Source organism: Phoxinus phoxinus (assembly GCF_949152265.1).
Source record: "Phoxinus phoxinus genome assembly, chromosome: 18".
Lineage (NCBI taxonomy): Eukaryota > Metazoa > Chordata > Actinopteri > Cypriniformes > Leuciscidae > Phoxinus > Phoxinus phoxinus.
Window position 1 is genome coordinate 24,114,811 of NC_136893.1, and position 21,795 is coordinate 24,136,605.

Consider the following 21,795-nt stretch of genomic DNA (forward strand, 5'->3'; position numbering starts at 1 on the left):
GAATCATATAAGGGAGAAAATAGCATTGGTTACATAATCTAAAAGGGGACAACAGCTGTCAGATCAAAGTGTTTCTACACTTCACTTCTCCTCCACTTGTTCCTCTTTCACTTGCTTTTCTCCTCTCACTGAAGCACATGCTCATGAGAAGTCCCCTCTTAATTACTTTTCCAGACCAGCATTAGGTAATGAAATCCGGGCCAATCGTTTTGATACATGGACTGAGTATTCAGGTTGCCAGATCTTCTAAATGAGCTGTAATGCAGTTAGATGTGAGATGGATGTTACACTCAAAGATGACCTCTCCTGTTTTCTTAATATAGAGCTGTGCTTCAGGGTTACGCCGCCCACTGAAGCACAGTCAGTGGCGTAGAAAGCCAAATGCTCCGATTGTAATGTGTGTGTTTTTTAGCCATCATGAAATCAAAACTGACTCGATTTTCAAGGTAGCAATTTATTTTACAGTCCTGTTCCACATATACATACTATGTACTTATTATAGCAATTGCAATAACTAGGAACTACCCCTGAATTAACCTTAACCTATGCAGTCACCTTATATTACCAGTACTTTCTTAGGTTAGTACACTGAGAGTATACGTACTGTAAAATAGTGTAACCATTTTCATAATACACTTGTCTGACAGTTTTCTCGACCACTGTTATAAACACAATGTAAATATATGAGAATGTTCAAAAATCTAAATTTATAACATCTAAATCACACTGGCTGCAATTGTCAAACCGCAAAGTCTGCAATTTAATTAAAATATATAAATGCACTGTGTGTTTAAGAGTTAAACGTGGCACTGTGAGCAGTTCATGATCTAATGCTTCACACACACCCCGTCTCTGCATGTGCTTATATCGTGCATTTGGGAATGCCATTCGCATCACCCATTTCACCAGATTTAAAATGAGATATATAAACCTGTAAACATGGAGGGCTCCCTGCAGGTTTCCTCCAAAATAAAAGCATGAGGGGTTTAATGGTCGAAAACAAAAACAAAAAAAATTTATATTAAAGAATTTATACCATAAAATATATATTTTTTGTTGAATTCCCAATTATTTTATTTTACATTACAATAGTATTATTACAATAGTAATATATTTCCATTTTTATTTTCATGATAATCACAATAAAAATCATAATAATGATTATTTTATAGTATTTTGAATGGGTCAACAACAGTGAAATTGTGGCCTATTATAACAGTCATAACTCTGTTCATGAACACTCACATTTCATTTGAGTGTTAATCCCTTAAAGGAATAGTTCACCCAAAAATAATAATTTACTCACCCTCAAGTTGTTTTAAACATGTATGAGTTTCTTCTACTGAACACAAAATATATTTTGAAGAATGTGGGTAACCAGACAGTTGATGGTAGCCATTGCCTTTCATAGTAAGGATTTTTTTAAAAATATTTTCAATAACGATAATTAACGGTTTTATTTTTGGATGAACTATCCCTTAAAGGATGTCTGGTACCCAAAGCAAGTGCCAAAGTAAGTAGTTTTTCTGCTTTTTATTTTTATTTTCTATGCAGATGCACTCACCTACAAAATCAACCCAATCATTCTAGAATGATTCATTTTCCAAAGTCATATAGTGAAAATCCCTAGCCTGGGAAAACCCAGACCACTTCCGGCAAATTTAGATTTAGATGGCAAAGAGCCCATTGAAACCCATTTCCAATCCGTCGAAATCGCGGCACCAATCAGAAGGGCTTTACACGATGACGACAGAGCAGAGACGGTGACGCAGATTTTGTATATTACAAAGATGGATGCCGCCGTGGAACATCACAACATCACTCGTTCGAATCAGCTAGTGGTTCTGTTTCAAGCGATTTAAAATAGTCATTTTCGTTAACACAAACAGAGAATTGCTGAGAGTCTCGAGATGTTTCTCCGTCGCTCTGCATACGTCATGACATTCATCGCTCTGATTGGTTTTAGATCTATCCGACGTCCGTTGGTGACGCCCCTGTGGAAATGAATTGTCTATGGAGCTTTGCCAGACCCTAACTCAGTTACAACTGAGAGTGGTCTGGGTTTTCCCAGGCTAGAAAATCCCTGTATTTTTTTTCATATCGTAATATACATTGCAGAAAATCGAAATATCGCAATGCCATTTCTTCCCCAAAACCTGTGCAGCCCTACTACTCTTGTAAGTAATACCGCCTTTCTTAAATCTTGCACATAGGTTAGGGTAGTAATTCAATGACAGTTTACAAGTAAGTGCAATAAAAGTTATGACAATAATAGAAAGAAAAGACTGATTTTAAAAGGACATGTTTTTTTGTTTTTAACAAAGTCCATTTTATTGCCATCTTGGCAATGCCCTTGGGTAGCTATTACCAGTCTTTAAACTCTACTTCAATGTGGAAAGATTAAAATCTTGCCAAACTTGCATTAGTGACATGACTTGCCTGTGTTCATGTTTCTCATGGAGTGTGATGTCTTATACTCTGGTGTCCTGCAGGTCCTGACGTTCAAGGAGATCAACTGGCAGAGTCTGCGCATTGAGGCAGATGCGATCGAGAGTGACGAGCAGGATCTGGGCAGCACGCCACTGCGCCTCATTACCAACCAAGGGCGTATACGCATCGCTCTCAAACGCAGGGTACACTCTTCACATTTATTTACAAATCTTCCTCACAGAAAAACCCTCTTCATCACTTGGTTTCCAAAGTCACATGAGTAAATGTTAAACTAGGTCTCGGTTTTTGCCTGATTGCAAAGTCTGCCGGGCAGATATTGACCATTTTTTGTAAAAGACATTTTGTAGGGGAGTTTCATCCATTTAATATATATATTAGCATGGTGGCACACATGGAATTTAAAAAATGCAATAAACATTCATTTAACAACATTAAATGTAACATAAAACCCTAATGTACATAAGTGATTAGAAAAAATTAAGAAAAACTATGAAGAAACACAAAAATACATCATATGTGAAGTGACACGCAGGGAATTGTGAGAATGTCAATGTACATTTTTTCACTGTAAATGATACAAGGACTTATTTTTCTCGTCCAAAAACTGTAAATTTAAAGGGTTTTTTTACTGTAAAATTACATTAAATGTACGGTTAGATCTATCAGTTATTCTCTGTATATAGTACGGAAACTTTCTGTTAACCAATTAACATTTATTTTCTTTTACCGTTAAAATCACAGCATTTGCGATGCTTATATCATGGTTTTATGTCAGTGTATCGTGCGGCCCTGATCAGAGGGGAATGGCATGTATTCTGTGCTGACGTTTCTAACCTCCTCGTCTCAGGTGAAGGACTGTAATGTCTTGGCCTCTAAGCTGCTCTTCATACTGGATGATCTGCTGTGGGTGCTGACAGACTCCCAGCTCAAGGCCATCATCCACTACGCCAAGTCTCTGAGTGAGGCCATGGAGAAGTCCGCGCAGCAGAGGAAGAGCATGGCTGCTGAAACTCTACAGGTGCCACACTGGACCCTTTAAATCCCTCTCCAAAAAGACAACTTTCGCACCGGGTAGTTCTAGGAACTCAGTTATAGGAACTAGCCACCAGTGTGTTTCCCTGAGAACTAATGGTTCCCTTAGGAGCGTTTTCCTGGTTGTATTCACACCGCCAGTAGGAACTCTGAAGTGACGTGAGCCGCGTTTGTTTTTGTGACTTTTTGACGGCACGGCGGACCCTTATTTTGGCGGCGCTGAGAACGCCAGAGCCGGAGCAAACGAACAGCGCTCGCATTCTCCGTTTTTTTCATTAGTTTACGATCTGTCTAACAGTCCAGTCTAATACGTTATTATATAGAACTGTTATACATAGATAGACAATATATGAAAAGGTATTCGGGTATGCCGTGTGGCAGAAATACATAATCGGCTTGGTCCTCTCAAAGTTGCGTTGGATTTTCTCCTCGGCGTAAAGGTTGGGAGGCCCATCTATCACTGTTTTACATGTTCGTAGAGTTAGTTCATGAGTAAATATATAGGCTATAAACTGTGTTTACATAGCTTTTTTTTAAATGGCAGGTGCTGGTGTTCCGCGTGCGTTCGGCCAATCGGCGTACACTAACGTCACTGGTAGTTCCTGTAGTGCTGGTTTAGACCAAGGGGGTAATCCATCCGCCGGAAACCGAAGCTTCCCCGGGGGCCGCCATTGGCTATCAAGCCATCACCTGCTGTTAGCATTCCATTGACTCCCATTCATTTTGGCGTCACTTTGACAGCGAATAACTTTACATCTGAGGCGTCCAAAGACTCCATTTGTCCATTATTTATTTCTAAAGAAACACGACAATGTATAAAAGGCCCCATTACGTTGTATCTTATGTTATGACCCCGTAGAAGCAGTTTTTGTAAAAATAGGCTAACGATTGCGTCATAACCACTCGACTCTCTGTCGCACAGTGGAGAAATTACCGTATAGACCGGCGGAAAAGCTCACAAGCAATCGGGGGGACCTGGAGGCATAAAGTCAAGGAAGAATGATAAAGTTGCTCCTGCTGCTAGCTCATGGACAGCTAATGCTCGCGGTCTCCGACTCTGCGAGATTCGGAAGGGAATGATTCAGATTTCTCTCGGCACAGCTACTCGAAGACTTACAACTGTCAGACAGGCTCACGTCACATCAACGTCGTCAAGCTAAGTTTGACCCTGTGCAGTACGCCTGGCCATCAGGAAGTGAGTGCTTCTAATTGACTTCACTTTTCTCTGTTGAAAGCTATGGGGTCGCTGTGTCCAGTTTATATACTGTCTATGGTTTAGACCAACTCTGAAGTTCCTGCGGTGCGAAAACGCCAATATTCAGGAACTTCCGCCAATAGTTCGAGGAACTATGAAAAGGTTCCTGCTGTGCGAAAGCCTCTTTAATGTTTAATGAGATGCTCTTATCGGCACATCAGATTTTAAGATCAGAAAGAAAAGGAAACCCTTTGCCCTATACTGCACTGCCTCAGGTTTTGGGGCAAAGGTTGCAGTGAGGCTTTTGAACACAATTGTCATTACAAAACAGCTCAACAAAGTAAATGTTGTGTAAAGCCGTCCATAAGATATTAAATCCCAAGTGCAGCCACTCCCTGTGAATGACTCAGACAGTGCCGGAGTGTGTGTTCATGTCTCGTTGTATTTGTGCACCAGACTGCTCCTCCCTCTCCTGGGATCCACTCTCTGTGGACTGAACCTCCTCCACCCGAAGCGGTCGGGACTCCCGACACACTGGCCGAGTGTTTCGACCTCCATGATGTTAGAGAATCATCCTACCACACTTTCATCTCCCGTCTCGACCTGCATATCTGCAACGACAGCTGTTCAGATTCTGGTAATGAATTCAGATCACTGTTACCATTACCATTACTTATATTTCTACCCAGTTACTTGAAAGGAATAGTTCATTGAAGATTTAATTTTGTAATGAATTCACTAGGACCCTCTTTATATTGTGTTTTTAACTACTGTATGCTAACATTTAAATGAATCATTTGATACAATGCACTTTTTGTGTACATACATGTTTTATCATTGCCTTTATATATGGTTTAAATTAACAATCAATTAATTGATACATTTTTAACCTTAATTAACCAATTTTATCCCTTAAAACTAATCTTTGATCACCAAATATATATATTTTTAAAAATCCTTGAAAAAACATTTGTCATGCTTTAAAATAGCTTGAATGTAACTCTACAACCTTGCCTCATTTAGTATACACGGTTCTATGAATATGCAAATGAGCCCCGCCTCCACTCACACCAGCTCAGAGATCCACTCGTTCACGATCACACGTTGATCTGATTGGTTACAAGGTAGTTTGTGACGTCAGAAACACCAGCGATTTCAAACTGCGTTTTTGAGACTGTCTTTGGTTCACTGCAGTTATAAGGAGAAAATACTCAGCAATGCTGTCGACTTATGAATTTGCACATGATTTGTCTTAACGCATATTAAAAACACCACATGGACATACAAACAACATTAAAAACTTGATTTACACCACAGGGAGACTTTAAATCTGTGGGGGGTGCTAATAAGTTATCACGTTACTTAACATGTTAGAAGTGCTCTATTTTCATAGCGTGAAAAAATAACTGCGTGGAAAAAAAGTAGTTTGGACATTCAAATAAATACCGTCTTTTGTGTTTAATGGAAAAAAGAAAGTCATACAGGTTCGGAACCACCTGGAGATTAAATAATGACAAAATTGAAAGTTTTGAAGGGAACTTACTAAACTTATCTTGTTAGCAGTTAGCTACGTATATCATCATAACACTGACATAGCCATGTGATTTATCCCGTATACACAGATGAAGCTCCGCCTCCAGGAACACAGGGTGCGATGCAGCTGACCCTCCGGAAGCTGGGCTGGGATTACTACCCTTTCCACAGACCAGGTGCCAGACGGGATTCATCATATCACACACCCTCTGTTGCCTTGCTTTTCTGTCTCTGGCTTTGAGGTCGCGCCGTATAAATTCACTTGACTATGTACACTACCTTTCAAAAGTCCATTCTGCTCACCAATGCTGCATTTATTTGATCAGAAATACAGTAAAAACGGTAATATTCTAAAATATTTGTACACTTTAAAATTACTGTTTTCTGTTTTAAATATATTTTTCTTTTTGAATGTATTTTAAAATGTAATTTATTACTGTGATCAAAGCAAAATATTCAGCATCATTACTCCAGTCTTTAGTGTCACGTGACCTTTCAGAAATCATTCTAATATGATGATTTGATGATGAAGAAACAATTTTTATTATTATAATTTATTATGAGTTTTCACAAAAAAAGATTTTACGTCGGTTGAGGTGGTTTTTGACTTATGCAAAAAAACAAGTCACCCACTGATGGTGTTTTATTTGCAGTTGGTTAGGAGTTTACTCAAATTTGTTTGTTTTTTTGCGACCTTTGATTCGCTTAACGTTCGGATGGAAACCCAGCTAGTGATGACAGTAAAAAGCATCCGCTCATATTAAACTCTTTCAAGATATATTCTTTAGTAATTGTTACTCTAATATCAGGAGAGTTTTATACTATTGCAGCCGTTAGGGAGCCATCCATGTTAAATATACTAGATCCGGGTCGCTAAAGACCCGAATATTAATGATCGGCAAAACCTTCATGCATTTGAAGTTTTACATGATATTGTTTCAAGTTCAAAGAACTACATTCATTTGAAATATAATGTTTTGTTCAAATTATACATTTCTTTACTGTCACTTTTGTTAAATTTAATGCATCCTTGTTGAATATAAGTATTAATTTCTATTTAACCCCTTATATTTGCATATCTACAGCCATTACATATTTAAAACAGTAATATCCTATACTAAACCTAAACTAATCTTGACAAACTATATATCATTTGAAAGCTTACAATCTCTAGTTTGCATATTTGGTGACTGATTTTCAAAATATTTACAGAGGAGCCGTAATTTATCAATTTGCAACAAAAATATTTTCATACTCCTAAGGCGTGTTCGCACCTTTATTTTGAAATCGTGATGAACATGAAAAATCATGAAAGAATGGTAGAAACCTCAGTTTGTTTTCATGCCAAGAGTTCAAAAGATACCATCCATTCAATTATTTTAGAAAAAAAGGTCTGAAAATGTTTTGAATATAGAGAAAAAAATAATAGATTCAGCATTTGTGATGTGGCAGCGAGCTATAATGCACACACGTGATCTTTCTGTGTTTCTTAGAGGTTGAATTCATTTTAAAATCTGCCAAACTTCCAACACTACTTCTGAATAGGATGTCTACTTCATAAATTGTATGAAAATTGTAAAAAATAATGGTTCAGATCACTCAAACCACATATGGAAATGGAGGCGCTCTTATATGGGCGGTAATGTCAACTAGTGGAAAAGTTTGGTACTGCGCCCAAACAAAATCTCACTGAAAGCTTATTTTTTGAAATATCAACCTAAAATTTGAAACACAACTTGTTTAGATTTTTGGCTTTGATTTATTTATTTATTTGGCTCTGTTTAACTTTCTTAATTTATTTAACTTCTACAAAAATTCTTCTTTAAAACAAGACCAATCTTACATCTATATTCAAAAGCATTCTTGAATTACAACCATTTAAGTTCGGAATGTGCATTTTCATGTCTATTAAAAAAAAGGGCGTGCCGCTTAAGGGAAGAAAATGTATTGTCCCCAAACCCAGTAATGTTGCTCTGAGCTTTTTGTTTAGGTTGTCACTGTTTTTGAAGTCTTGTTTTTTCCTCTTAATGTAACGACGCAGCGACCGATGTATTGTGTGAATGGTTGACTGCAGGGTAACTGGCAGATGTGTAGTTGAGTGAAGCCAGCTGTTCAGTGACATGTGCTGTGTGCGGGACAGGTGAAGGCTGCCGGCACTGGGAGCGTCACTGCGGGGCGATGGAGTCTCATGCTCAGTGGGCCGCCAAACTGCTGCAGGAGTTCCAGAGGAGCGTGGAGGATCTGGGCATCCCTGGGCCTCACACAGAACCAAACGTGTCTGCTAAAGACTCTCCGGCCAAAAGAGTCAAGGGTAAACTTTCTCTGACTGTCTCTCCCAAATCAGCAATAAATGTTGGTGTTGTTGTGCATGTTTCTTCAGTCCACTTTATTGAAAAAAAACAAGAGGCACAGTTCTTATAATTTTGTAGTCTAAACAATAAATAATGTTTGAACTGATGCACCGGATCCTCAAAAAAATTATTTGTCATGAACGTGTTTGTTTTCATTTTGAAAAGTTATCTTGTTAATTTCATGAATTGAATTTGAATTGGTCTTGTTTTGTTTTTATCAGACGGGGAATCAGTGTCTAACTTCAGTCCTGAACGGACTCCGGCCTCGCGCCGGACATCAGCAGCCGCCCCGTCCGCAGGAACCGCACTGAAGAAACTTCGCTCCAGCTGTATGGTGATCCGCGTGGACGATCTGGACATCCACCAGGTTTGAGACATCTCTGCACAAACATAACAAAAGTTATTGAGACACACGCTTGACAGTGACAGCCTTTATATGCTTATATACAGTGCAGATCAAAAGTCAATTGTGTCATAAAACTTCTCCATTTTAATAAATCCATTTTCTCATTGCAACATGACCTCGTGTCTGAAACGTTTGATAAAGAATTTGGTCTCTCTAAACCCCTCCTGTCCGAAAACCTACTCTATTCTGATTGGTCAGATGGCCCAGACAGTTGTGATTGGTCTATTGTGATTGGTCTACTCTGCTCTGATTGGTCAGATGGTTCAGTCTGTTGTGATTGGTCTACTCTGCTCTGATTGGTCAGATGACCCAGTCTGTTGTGATTGGTCTACTCTGCTCTGATTGGTCAGATTGCCCAGTGAGTTGTGTACTCTGCTCTGATTGGTCAGATGACTCAGTCTGTTCTGATTTGTCTTCTCTGCTCTAATTGGTCAGATGACCCATTCTGTTGTGATTGGTCTACTCTGCTCTGATTGGTCAGATGACCCAGTCTGTTGTGATTGGTCTACTCTGCTCTGATTGGTCAGATTGCCCAGTCTGTTGGGAGTTGTGTACTCTACTCTGATTGGTCAGATGACTCAGTCTGTTGTGATTGGTCTACTCTGCTCTGATTGGTCAGATGGTCCAGTCTGTTGTGATTGGTCTACTCTGCTATGATTGGTCAGATGACCCAGTCTGTTGTGATTGGTCTACTCTGCTATGATTGGTCAGATGACCCAGTCTGTTGTGATTGGTCTACTCTGCTATGATTGGTCAGATGACCCAGTCTGTTGTGATTGGTCTACTCTGCTCTGATTGGTCAGATGGCTGGCTCAGTCTGTTGTGATTGGTCTCCCGCTTACAGCATGTGTTGGAAACCAAACACCCATTACCATATCTGAATTTCAGCTCTTCCGCAGCACTTCATACACAATGATACGAACCGTAACGATGGCATCGGTTTTACCATATAAATTCCAGCCCAAGTCCTCATCCTTTAAAGTGCATCAAAGTGGATTTGACATGACATGTTGACAACACAAACCAAACTCTTCCAGGCTTCATCCACAACTACAGTGTTTGAGGGTAAAAATAGACGTTGTTTGCGGGCAGCCAATGAAGACCACAGGCTGGCATTATGCAAATGTGTTACAACCATACGTAGGTTACTAGAATTACTGACGACTCGATTCAGCAGTTCAGCATCGATTCTTTCATTTAGGAGAGAATAACTTTATTTGTTGTGGACTTTGAGGTTTAAATCTTTGCAGACCTTTCACATTCACGAACAGATATATTACACACTACATGAAAGGTAATATTTGAAAAGCATAAGGGCCACTTTAACATTATATTTACAAATATACAATTTAGTTTCCAGGTTTAAATTATATTTTGAATCTCAGATGTGGATAATGTGTGACTTGGACAACACTGTAGATGTCTAAGCATATTACAGCAAACCGTTTATCTTAAAAGCCTGTAATTATGGGTACTTTTATTCTATTATTATGCATAGACTTCCACTGAGACGGCTAAAAGAGGAAGTGTGCATTTTGTTATTGCTTTTCCTTACCACAAGCTTGTTTACTCTTACTTTTCATGACACATAAGCCAGTTTCATCTAAATTAGTCTCGTCTTACAAAAGAAACATGCTTATGTCATCCCTTTTTCATCTCAAGGAGAAAGCAGCCTGTGATATGTTGCCGATGTTATGCTTTGGTGAACTTGAGCACAGAATGGGAAGTTCAAGTACACAAAATGTATTTGATAATTTTCATTGAGATTACATGGCATTTGTTAAATGAGAGTAAAGAACAATAGCCTCAACAAGACAATGTGAGACTTTAATTTTTAACATGATGCATCCTTGGGGCTTTTACATGTCATCAGTGCTGTCAGTTATGATATATAATGCATGTTTTCTTGTGTTCACAGTTGTCTCAGTAGCTCAAAAGAGACAGAAGTGTTTACTGTTGAAGCTATAGCTCAAAGTTGAGTTATCAAGGGTGAATTAACAGATTCAATATGGGAATATAACAGCACTAGATAAATGTTACATTACGGCACAAACAAACCTGAGTTACACTATCGGTCAAAAGTTTGAGATAAAAGCGTCTGCTAAAATGACTAAATGTTTGAGGTTAATATTTTTTTCCAGTTTGAAAAATTAATACTTTAATTCAGCAAGGACTCATTCAAGGGATCAAAAGTGACAGTGAAGACTTAAAACATATATATTTCAAATAAATGCTGTTATTTTGATTCATCAAAAATAATCCTGAAAAAAATAATATCACAATTGCCATGAAGCAGCTCAACTGTTTTCAACTTTGATAGTAATAAGAAATGTTTCCTGAGCAGCAAATCATCATATAAGGATGATTTCTGAAGGCTCATGTGACACTGAAAAATAGAGTATGTTGAAAATTTTATAGAAACGTGTTATTTTAAATTGTAATATTTCATATTTTGGTCAAATAAATGCAGCCTTGGTGAGCACAACAGCCAATGAAATTGCACAAGGAACTATTATGAGGGAAAGGCAGGAAGCTGAAGTCCAAATAATGTGTATGTTTGTTATTAAAGCCAATCTAATTCTTTAGGTGTCCACCGGGGGCCGTCACAGCAAGAGAACGCAGTCTCTCCTCTCCTGCAACCGCAAATCCCTTCATCTCCCAGAAAACACTCCTGCAATACACCTTCAGTTCACTGAATACTACTTCCCTGATAAGCCTGGACTTCGTGGTGTCTTAGGTAGGATTTTTCACAATCATTGATCACTATTATTAATGCACGTCATTTATATTTACAAACTCACATCCCTGTGGGACCCCAGTATGAAGTTTGATCTGTCCTGCTTGGAAAGAGTTATCATTTTTATTTTCCATTTCCACCCATTCTCTCTTTAGTGCCCTGCTCTAATCTATATGCCCAGCTGAATGGTCTGCAGCTGTGTCTGGATGCTCCAAGCATCTTGTGGATGACTCTGTTTTCACGGGGTCTACACAGGACCCTAGATCAGGTCAAAGCCTTTTACCACCTCCAGGACAGCAGCAAGACGGACGAACACATCGATATCCGCCTGGATGCAACACAGCTGAAGGTAAACCACGAGATCTGACAGGCTTTGAAAGGAATGTCATTTATGGATCTTGTAAAGAAGCTTTTGGTGCTAGACATTTGATCATCTGGTGCCATTTACACCTGAATGGTTTATAGTTGTGATCCCTTCCAATTATATAGACCTAATGCGCCATCTTCCAAATGGATTTTTTTTGGGAAAGTCGGGGGAGAGACGCACACGTCGATTAGACTGGATAAACACATGCAGCATCTTAATTGTTAAGAAAATGAAACGAAATAAATGAATAAATCAACTGTAGATGTGTATGTTAGGGCTGGGGTAAACGATTATTAATAAAACGATTAGTTGGGCGATTATTTTATCGATTAATCTAACGACTAATTGGACGCTTAATATAACAATTATTTTTATGTTGCTCGATTAATAAAAACCCTGGCCTGGACATTGCTTGGCTCCGTTAATTGACATTGGTGAACTAGGGTACTGAATCATGATACTATAAACTGGCTAACGTTAGTCTAACGTTATGTATTTGACTCGTAAACGACCACAGCATGAGTTAGCTAACGTTAGACAGATACAATTACTTTATTATTTATGACAGTACTCATAAGTAAATAATACATTGAAGGCTACATGCTGTAAAACGCAAATATTGAGAAATATTGCTTAAAAATAAGCAACCTTCTATGCACACATTATCATATTATTATTATTAATATTAGTAGTATTTTTAATACATGGAGATGTAGCTAAATCTATTGTACAGTAGACTAATATCATTATTTCTGTCAAGTTAAACCGAACTTTTATTTTGACGGGTTGCCGTGAAGACCTTTGAGTTTCTGTGTGTGTATGATATAGTTTTTCTCAAAACGGTAAAATGCTCATGAAGTGACTCTCAGAGCGGCTCTGGAGATGAATTTCATCATGTCATCATATCTTGAGGCAGCAGAGACTGAAAACAGCGCGAGCATCACTCGTTCTTCAGTGTGTGCGTGTGCGTGTGTGTGTGAGGTAACTTAAAGGTATAGCGGAGGATCTTTCCTAATTTTAGAAAAGACCCGCCCTCTCCAATTTTTTTAAAAAATGCACATGCGCAACACTCTATTTGCTCCCGAGAGGGAACGCCTATTAAACGTGTGCACTAACATTAACTTTTACTAGCAGTGATTTTAAATGGATTTCTCCAAATAGCATGACAAACTTTACCTGTCTAGTAGAATCTTCGCGACTGCAGCATCAGTGGGAAGCCCAACCTGTGCTTTTAGCGCCCGCCAGCGTGTGAAATATTCACCCAAAATCACTCTGGTCTTGTTTCTATATTCTGCGGCCTTTCTCTTGTTATCATACACTTCGTATACATTTTTTCTCTTTCGAACCTCAGCCATTTTCAAAGGAATGGCTGAAACCGTAACTCATCACACTACATAGGGACGAGCACGTACGACGGCCTTACGTAAACATATCACCAGAATGATTGACACTTAGGTGGACCAATAGTATAGGCTACCCACCCGGAAAAAGAAAATCCTCCGCTATACCTTTAAATGAAACCGCGCGTCTGCGCCATCCATTCACGCAGAGACGAGAAGAACATGCAGGGTCAATATTTAAATAGTCTTTTTGCAGTTTAATATACACAGACACTATATCGTGGTATAGGCTACAGTGCTTATAGTAAAAAAGTTCGTCTGAAGCCCCGCGCTTAGATAAACACGGAAGCGGCAGAAAGCAGCGCCTATTAGTGGGTACCGAATATACCCGGTAACGTTACTGCAGAAATGCTGGTACCGCCCCTTTTTCAGTACCGACCGGTACTTTGACAACACTATTGAGAACTCTGTGAAGAGGTTGCTGTTTCGGTCTCCCACGTGTGTGTGGCGAGCTGTACCTCCGGGAATCGTGCAAAAAAATAAATAAAGAAGTGTCGACGAAAAAAATATGACGTCGACGTAATTTTGACGTCGACGTCATCGACGCGCCGCTACAGCACTAGTGTATGTTGTGCAGTGACACACAACTTGAAACTATTTCAAGGATATCGGTTTAAATGTGTTTTTAAAGGGGAAGCACATCTCCGTAGCCTGGAGTCGGTTCACTCTCTTACTATGCTGCTTGATCAGACCTTTATTTTAACGGTCTTTCTACATAGCAGTTTATAACGATAGTTGACAAGTTTATTTCCTTCATCGGCAAGAGCTACTAATGTCAGAGAGAGAGAGAGTTTCTGGTGGTCAAAAAAAAGGAAATGGAATATTAACATGTTGCTGTTTAATTACAATGGCGAATCCATCATGGCGGTAAAAAAATGAATCATAGATGAAGGTTTTAATCACAGGTTAGAATTGTAATCCTTGATTTGTTAATCTGTGTTTTAAATTAAGTAGTGCAACACAACTCGATTTGAATAAAACCCAAATCAACTTTACTTAATTCAATCCTTTTTGGTGCAACCCACCCTTACTCTCTTTGTGCTTTTTTTGGCTGAGACTTATTTTGTTTTCTTCAGATGGTCATTCCTCTGGAATCCTCCATTATGGATCACCCAGACCGCCCTCAGTCATTGAGCATCAGTCTGCCACAAATCGTCCTCAGCAACACGCGTCACTCTCCTCACGGTTCCCGTTCGGACCTCAACAGCACCTACGGCAGCTTCTCCGCCTGTCCTTTCTTCCATCCCGCGGCTTGCCAACCGTTCCCTCGGGATCAGAGCCTCCTACATCCCCTGCCATCAGCATTCCTTCAGCGCTTTCTGGAAAACGAGCCCCTGCCGTTAGAGCACAAACGTCCCTCTCGCTCGCAGGACGTCTGGTCTGTCAGTCTGTCCCGAGTGACTCTAGGCTTTGATGGGGCTCGGCGAGGGCTCAGAGGGAAAGCCCTTCCCTTTGTGGAGCCCTTTGCCATGTCTTTGTGGTTGTGCCGCCCTTCTGCCTTCAAAAAAGATTCCCATTGTTCGAGTATAGATGGCGATTCAAAATCCCCCACCGGTTCTAGCAAACATCCCCTTCTTAACTCACCGCAGAGTGTAAATGACGTCATATCTGATAAAATCGACCAGACCGAGGGTCTAGTCAATTATCCTTTGGCCTCCATCCATATCTTGGCCCAATCGATCACTCCTGTCAAAATGTGGCTCAACCACTACCAATTTGTTGCCCTTTTGCGGATGAAGGACTACCTTGCCCGACTTGCTGGAGATTTGACCAAGGACTTCCAGGGTTTGGGACAATCCCCACACAAACCTTCAGATCCTCCTTCGGTTTGTGTCTCCGTCCTGATGGAGGCGATAGAGCTTGCTCTACTTCTTCCTCCTGCAACGTGCGAGCCAGAAGAAGCCCATTCCCCAGTGGAAACGGACACTCCCAGCTTGACGGACTCTGATCTCTCGCCATCGCACCATGCTGGTGAGCCTGGCCTGCTGGAGGACAGTGGGACACGAGGGAACGAGGATCAAGAAGATGATGGCGAGCAGGAGGGTTCGGTAGAGGAGGCTTACGAAGCCATTGAAGAGGGAATAGATGGACAAATGGGGCAGTACGGTGACTCTCAGGCCGTTGTTCCTGCCATGTCTCCTCTGTTTTCTCCAGTGAATCCTGCATTACTGTCCCGGCATAGCTCCACTTTCAGCTTGGAGGGGGAGCTATCCAGTGCCCTGAATGCCACCAGAGGGGTCACCAAAGACGCACTCAGTGCCTCCATGGATCTCACCAAAGGGGCGCTGTCCATCACGAAAGATGCCTTCAGCCTCCTGAGCCGAGGATCTGGCATGACAAAACTCTTCACTCAAAACAAGTAAGACCTCTGAGCCATTTGCATTGTTGTGGTCTTGATTTTAGGATTGCGCAGATACAGAAAAGTTATACTGATACTGATAATTGTCCTGTACACAATTTTCACTTTATCTCATTCAACTGCTTATGAACTCTTTAGCTAATTAAAATAGTTGTAAATCTATTCTATCACTTGGAGATGGTTGATTCCATCTGAGATTATCTGATCTGAGCCATTTAATTTGTGGTTAAGCTTGAAACAATGTATCTTATGTTCTCTGGCCATCTTTTAGATGAGCTCACATGCAGTGCACACAGTACATAATTGAAAGAGCTGATGCTGTCTGTGGCTGTTCTAGTGAATGCTTATATTTTAAGGAAGACACATTGGTCTGTGTTTGAAAAATGTTTAGCCATTGTTACAGTAAATGTTCTCATTGTTAGTATGTTATCAGTCTAAAAGTTATATTATCTTTACTCGCATTGGTACAAATCCATAAGACTTTCGTTCATCTTGGAAAAGTTTACTGTTTTTATTATTTTTATTTTACGAAGCCTCTGAGATTTCTGTCCTCCGTTGAAAGTCCGTTTCACCAAAACTTTGATGCTTCAAAAAGTTCCTAAAGACATTGTAAAAGTAATCCAAATGAATCAAGCCGTTTATTCAAGTTTTCTGAAGAAACCCTTTATATGATTAACCAGGTTTAATTCCGGCTTATATCCACACATAAACATTGATCAACTCACATAATTTGAACACATCAAATATAAATACAGACAACGGCTCAAACGTGCTTGATTGACGCGTAAGAACAAATGAGGCTTGTTCCATGCTTTAGAAAAGTTCGATTGAGATGTTATATTTAAATAAACGCCTAAATTAAATGATTTGCAGATTAAACCTCTCTATTCATCTTGATTACTTGATGAAGTTTTGGTCGTGTGGACTTTCAGTGGAGGGACAGAAATCTCACAGGTTTCATTTAAAATGTCTTTGTGTATCGAAGCCAAAAGCCTTGTGAGCAGCGCTCCGACATGTAGCGCTGTTGCTCTTCGGACGACCCGAGTTCGAGTCCCGGCTCTCCCTCCCATCCACTTCCTGACATTTCTCTTTACTGTCCCATCTCAATAATGGCAAAAACGGCCAAAATCAATCTTAAAAAAATTATTTGTATCGAAGATAAACAAAAGTCTTATGGGTTTGGAACGACATGAGGGTGAGTAAATCATGACAGAATTGTTCTACTTTTCCATGTATTAACCTTTTAACGTGTTTAACATGATATGGCTGCTGTAGGGAGCAAAGCTCACGGCCAGAAGATCCCAATCCCTCCATCATGGGGAACCTGCGGCTTCACTCCATGAAACAGTCGCCTTCCCAGAATTCCTGTGACAGTGCCATTTTAGAGGGTAGTCTGGCGGACGACGGGTTATCCATTGACAGTGACATCAGTGAAAACTTTGTCATCCTAATGGACTCTGGTACTGAAGCACTTGTATTTTAAAAGCTATAATTATATCTGTCAGTGTCTCTAATTGATGTATATTTGTGTTGTTGTGATTCAGAGTCCGGTGTGGAGTCTTTGCGTCCGAATGGTACAGGTGTCCTCTCGGGAAGCTGTGTGAGTCCCGCTCCAGGAACAGAAGGTGGGTCATCCGCAGACCTCAGCAGCTCTCTGTCCCAGAGCATGGAAGACATTGCCCAAGACATGGTAAGTTGTATCTAGTGTAATGACCTCTAGATGCCTAAACACCTGCCACTTGCTCACTCCATGGAAGACCTTGAGAAAATGCAGTGCTCTTTAATGCAGTGCTCGGGTCTAAAAGTCTGAAAAACAGCATGGTACTATGTTTTATTTATACTTTTATAAATCATTTAATATTTACCTCCGAGTAAGACAGCTGCCTTCTAACAATCAGCATCCTTAGAAATGCTTTGAACAACTTTGAGAAACGCACATAGTTCGTCATAACATCGTAATATACACGTAATATACATATATATTGCTAAATGTACCCGATTTTTCATATCAACAGAAAAAATATACCGGGATAACCTGGCTTCTCTTGAGACTCCAATGCTTCAGAGCGCTCATAGTTAATGATATGCTAAAGCCCGCCGGCACGTTGATCTGATTGGTCACAAGGTAGTTTGTGACGTCAGAAACTCCAGCGATTTCAAACCGTGTTTTCGAGACTGTCTTTGGTTCACTGCAGTTTTAAGGAGAAAATACTCAGCAATGGTGTTGACATGCATTTGCACATGGTTTCTCTTAAAGCATATTAAAAACACCACATAGACAAACAAAATTAAAAGCTGGATTTTCACCATATTTAAACATATTCTACTAAATTGTGCTGGTTTAAAGTCTGCATAAAACAGAAGTTGCGATAGTCTTTTCTTTCCTTACTCTTAGTTGGTTGCGTGACTGATCTTTGAGGAACGCTCTGCTTTTTTTTCAGGTGTCTGTGTTAGTTGTGTGTCTGAGTCGAATGGAGTGCCTGACGGAGATGCGCGGTGAAGATATCGTGGTGGCGCTGGAAGCCCAGGAGCTTGTGCCTAAACAACAAGGCAACCACAAACTCACAGACCTGCTGGCGGGACTGACACTGACGCAGGGTTAGGATGCTAAATGTGTCCATAATTGTGATTGCTTTTAGGCTGTATTTACACTTCAAGTCATAAAGCACATGTCCTCTCTTTTTGACCATCTTTTTTTTTTGTCATTAACTTAAGATAACTCAGAGCTTGCATACATCTCCCACATAAACATTTCAAGTATTCCATTGGTAATCACTTTCACTACGAGCACCACTATTTGACCCTCGGTGTTTGAATGCCCAAGTGGTCTGCTAATTCAGCTTTTCAGAAGTCGACAAAAGTACATGCGATTGCAGTTACGATATACTGTATGTGGAATAGGGCTGTCAATCTTCCTCTATAATACTATTCGAATTCCATTCCTTATTTTATTTAATATTCGAATATTAAATGCTCAAATTCATCCTATTATTAATATTTACGACATTAGGCTTATGGATCGTCAATGCCACTATAGCATTTGGTTGTTGTTACACGTTCTGTCCACTAGAGGGACAGCTAACATTACAATAAACGTTTAGAAACGGGTGATCGCGTTTTTTTATTAACAATAAAAAAGCGGAACAAAATGAATTACTTTAATTTGGCAACTTTAATGGACATTTTTTCACTGATCAGTTGTCTGATGTTGTGTCAGAGTTTCACAACTCTGTCAGTGATTGTTGCGCGGCTAGGAATCGTATACCATTGGCTCAAGCTTGTGAATAAAATCTTTAAATCCAGACCCCTGCGTTATGTTGATCGGTCTCATATCTTTACAGATAAACCGTGTCAGTTTGTCTGTAATCGCCTTTTGGCAGACAGCTGGTAAGCCCCGTGATGAAGAGAGAGGCAGAAAAGAAGTCATTCTTGCCTGTTTTAGCAGCGGTTCCTTGGACAGATCGCCTAGCTTGTCAGGGTGTAGCGTTGTCAGATGTGCCCTAATGGTGCGTTCACACCGGACGCGAATAGCGCGTCAGGCACGAGTGATTTCAATGTTAAGTCAATGCAAAGACGCGTTACGCTCTTGACGCGCGAATGGACACAAAGTGGTCAAGCGTATAACTAGACGCGGCAGGCGCGAATTTGACGCACTATTTGCGTCCGGTGTGAACGCGCTGTAAGGTTGCAAGTTGAGGAGTGATATTTCATTCAGATTTAGCATATTCTGCGAATTGCCACTTCTTTATTTGTGATTTTCCCATTTATGGTTTGAAATCCAAACACCTTCCACACATCGCTTCTGAGTGGTGATCTCCGTTTCCGTGGAGACATTGCTCGCCGCCATTATTGACAGTATTGTTATGACGATGCTGCGTGGATAACGCGCACAATTGTGTTACGATTCAAAAACTGTATTGTTTATCAGACGAAACAAAAGCATTTAATTTTCATATATGTGTGTAAGCCAAGTTGGCGAGAAAGGCAAGATTGCATATAATAAAAAAAATAATTGAAAAAAGCAATATTCGAATAGTAACTTCAGCATTCGAATAGTTTTGATTTTTTTAATATTCGAATTATATTCAAATTTCGGAATTCGTTCCAACAGCCCTAAGTGGAATGGACAAACAAAAGACGCTTTCAGTTTCTGTGGGAGCGTTTACAGGCCCATCCAACCTGATCTCATGAGAAAACTTTTTTGTGTGATGTGATTTGTACAGAAACGTAACATTTTTAGAAAAAAGTAAGCATGAAGGTCCACACCTAAATCTAATCGTCAGTGGGATGTAAGCGGATCGTACGGAAACATATGAATGAGTTGTTACTAAATGAAGCCACTTATTCACCAAAATGAAAAATAGTTATGAATTGCCATTAGAGTGTGTTGGACACGTCTGCTTCACAAGATCACCCTGTTAAGAAAAGCGATCCCAGCTCGCAAATGTGTTGCTCACGCTATTGCACACAGATCGAGCGATACACACATGCTAGCGCGTCTCTTTTCACTCCCTGGTTATGAAGTCTGTATTCCAAACCACTAATTATTTACAACACACAGGGTACCATATATTTATCTTGGCAACAACCCCTTATAATTGCCTCTCGCTCTTTATTTCTATGGTAACTGATTCTCAATCTGCTGTGAACATCATGTCTTTTTAGATCTACATGCAGTGTGATTCTCATTCCAGATGTACCACAACATCCTCTCTTCACATCTTCACTCTCTCTCTCTCTGTCGCCACAGCTGCTGCTTCCTCTCCTCGGTCTCCGGGCCCCCGCTCTCTCTCCCGCCCCCCCGCAGCGGCCCTCAGGATAGAGATGGGCCCGCGTGCCGCCCGACACTCTCCTCTCTCCGAGAGCGTGGGGTTCATGGAGATGTGCTTGACGGGGTGCAGAGCAGAGCTCCTGGCGTCTACCTTAAACACACTGGGACCCTTCCTGGAGGACGAGTTCAGCGCAGACCCCCAGCCAATGAGACTGCGGCTACGGGACACTGCTATTACACTAAAGGTCAGAATGAGGGTCAAATAATGGCCACGTCTCTCATCATCTCCAGCTAATGGAAGACTAGGGATTCCCTTATAGATGATCTGTTATGTGCTTAGTTGTTTACTGTACACGCTACAACATCGTATGCAATAAGACAGGACAAAGATAATGAAGGACATTGTATGATGTTTTCCAGAGTCCAGCATCTCTTAAAGTCCCCCTGTAATTGTATCCCTTAAAAAGGGGTGGTAAAATGCCCTTTTCACAAGATGTAAAATAAATCTCTGATGTCCCCAGAGTGTGTGTGAAGTTTTAGCTCAAAATACCCCACAGATATTTTTATAAAGCATGTTAAAGTTGTCACTTTTTGAGGGTTTGCAAAAACGCTCCGTTTTGTGCCTGTCCCTTTAAATGCAAATGAGCTGCCGCAGAGGGCGGGGTTTCAAGAGCTCGTGTGTTAGCAGCTGCGATTACCTCACACACACACACACTAAAATGACAGAAACTGTTCTGCCTTTAATGTTAAAGGGGTCATGACATGAGAAACCAAATTTGCCTTGATCTTTTGGTATATAAGAGGTCTTTGTACCATTAAAACGTCCTGCAAGTTTCATAGCTTAAGACGTCCTCCCCATTATAAACGAATCATTTATTTAATCAAGCTCTAAATACAGCTCGTTCTGGATCCATGGTAAGAAGTGACGTCACGGTGCGAAGTGACGTACCAGCGTTTGCATATGACCGCCTCCAGCACAAGACAACTACGCTTTCAGCGCAAGGCAACTACGCTCTTTTCGTATCGTTGTCGCTGCGCGCCTCAAGTGTTCAGCCGACGGACAGCGAGTGGGTCTGTGTACAGGGAAATTACGATGCCGCAGATGTGCTGTTCCTGGCTGTGGACAAACAACATCTTTGAATACGCTGCGAAAGATCCAGTCGTCAGGGAAAAATGGATGCACTTTATTTTTT

General features: G+C 40.4%; 1 protein-coding gene across 1 annotated transcript in view; it reads left to right on the plus strand.

The window, feature by feature from the left end:
- bltp3a (bridge-like lipid transfer protein family member 3A) overlaps positions 1 to 21,795 on the plus strand; it is a 43,523-nt gene that overhangs the window by 14,917 nt on the left and 6,811 nt on the right. The window contains exons 6-18 of the mRNA XM_079588441.1: positions 2,493 to 2,633; positions 3,299 to 3,469; positions 5,135 to 5,315; positions 6,301 to 6,387; positions 8,352 to 8,522; positions 8,784 to 8,929; positions 11,555 to 11,705; positions 11,861 to 12,054; positions 14,549 to 15,831; positions 17,107 to 17,291; positions 17,376 to 17,521; positions 18,273 to 18,429; positions 20,582 to 20,847. Of these exons, the coding sequence (XP_079444567.1) occupies positions 2,493 to 2,633; positions 3,299 to 3,469; positions 5,135 to 5,315; positions 6,301 to 6,387; positions 8,352 to 8,522; positions 8,784 to 8,929; positions 11,555 to 11,705; positions 11,861 to 12,054; positions 14,549 to 15,831; positions 17,107 to 17,291; positions 17,376 to 17,521; positions 18,273 to 18,429; positions 20,582 to 20,847 (3,279 nt within the window). The remainder of the gene's footprint in view (positions 1 to 2,492; positions 2,634 to 3,298; positions 3,470 to 5,134; positions 5,316 to 6,300; positions 6,388 to 8,351; positions 8,523 to 8,783; positions 8,930 to 11,554; positions 11,706 to 11,860; positions 12,055 to 14,548; positions 15,832 to 17,106; positions 17,292 to 17,375; positions 17,522 to 18,272; positions 18,430 to 20,581; positions 20,848 to 21,795) is intronic.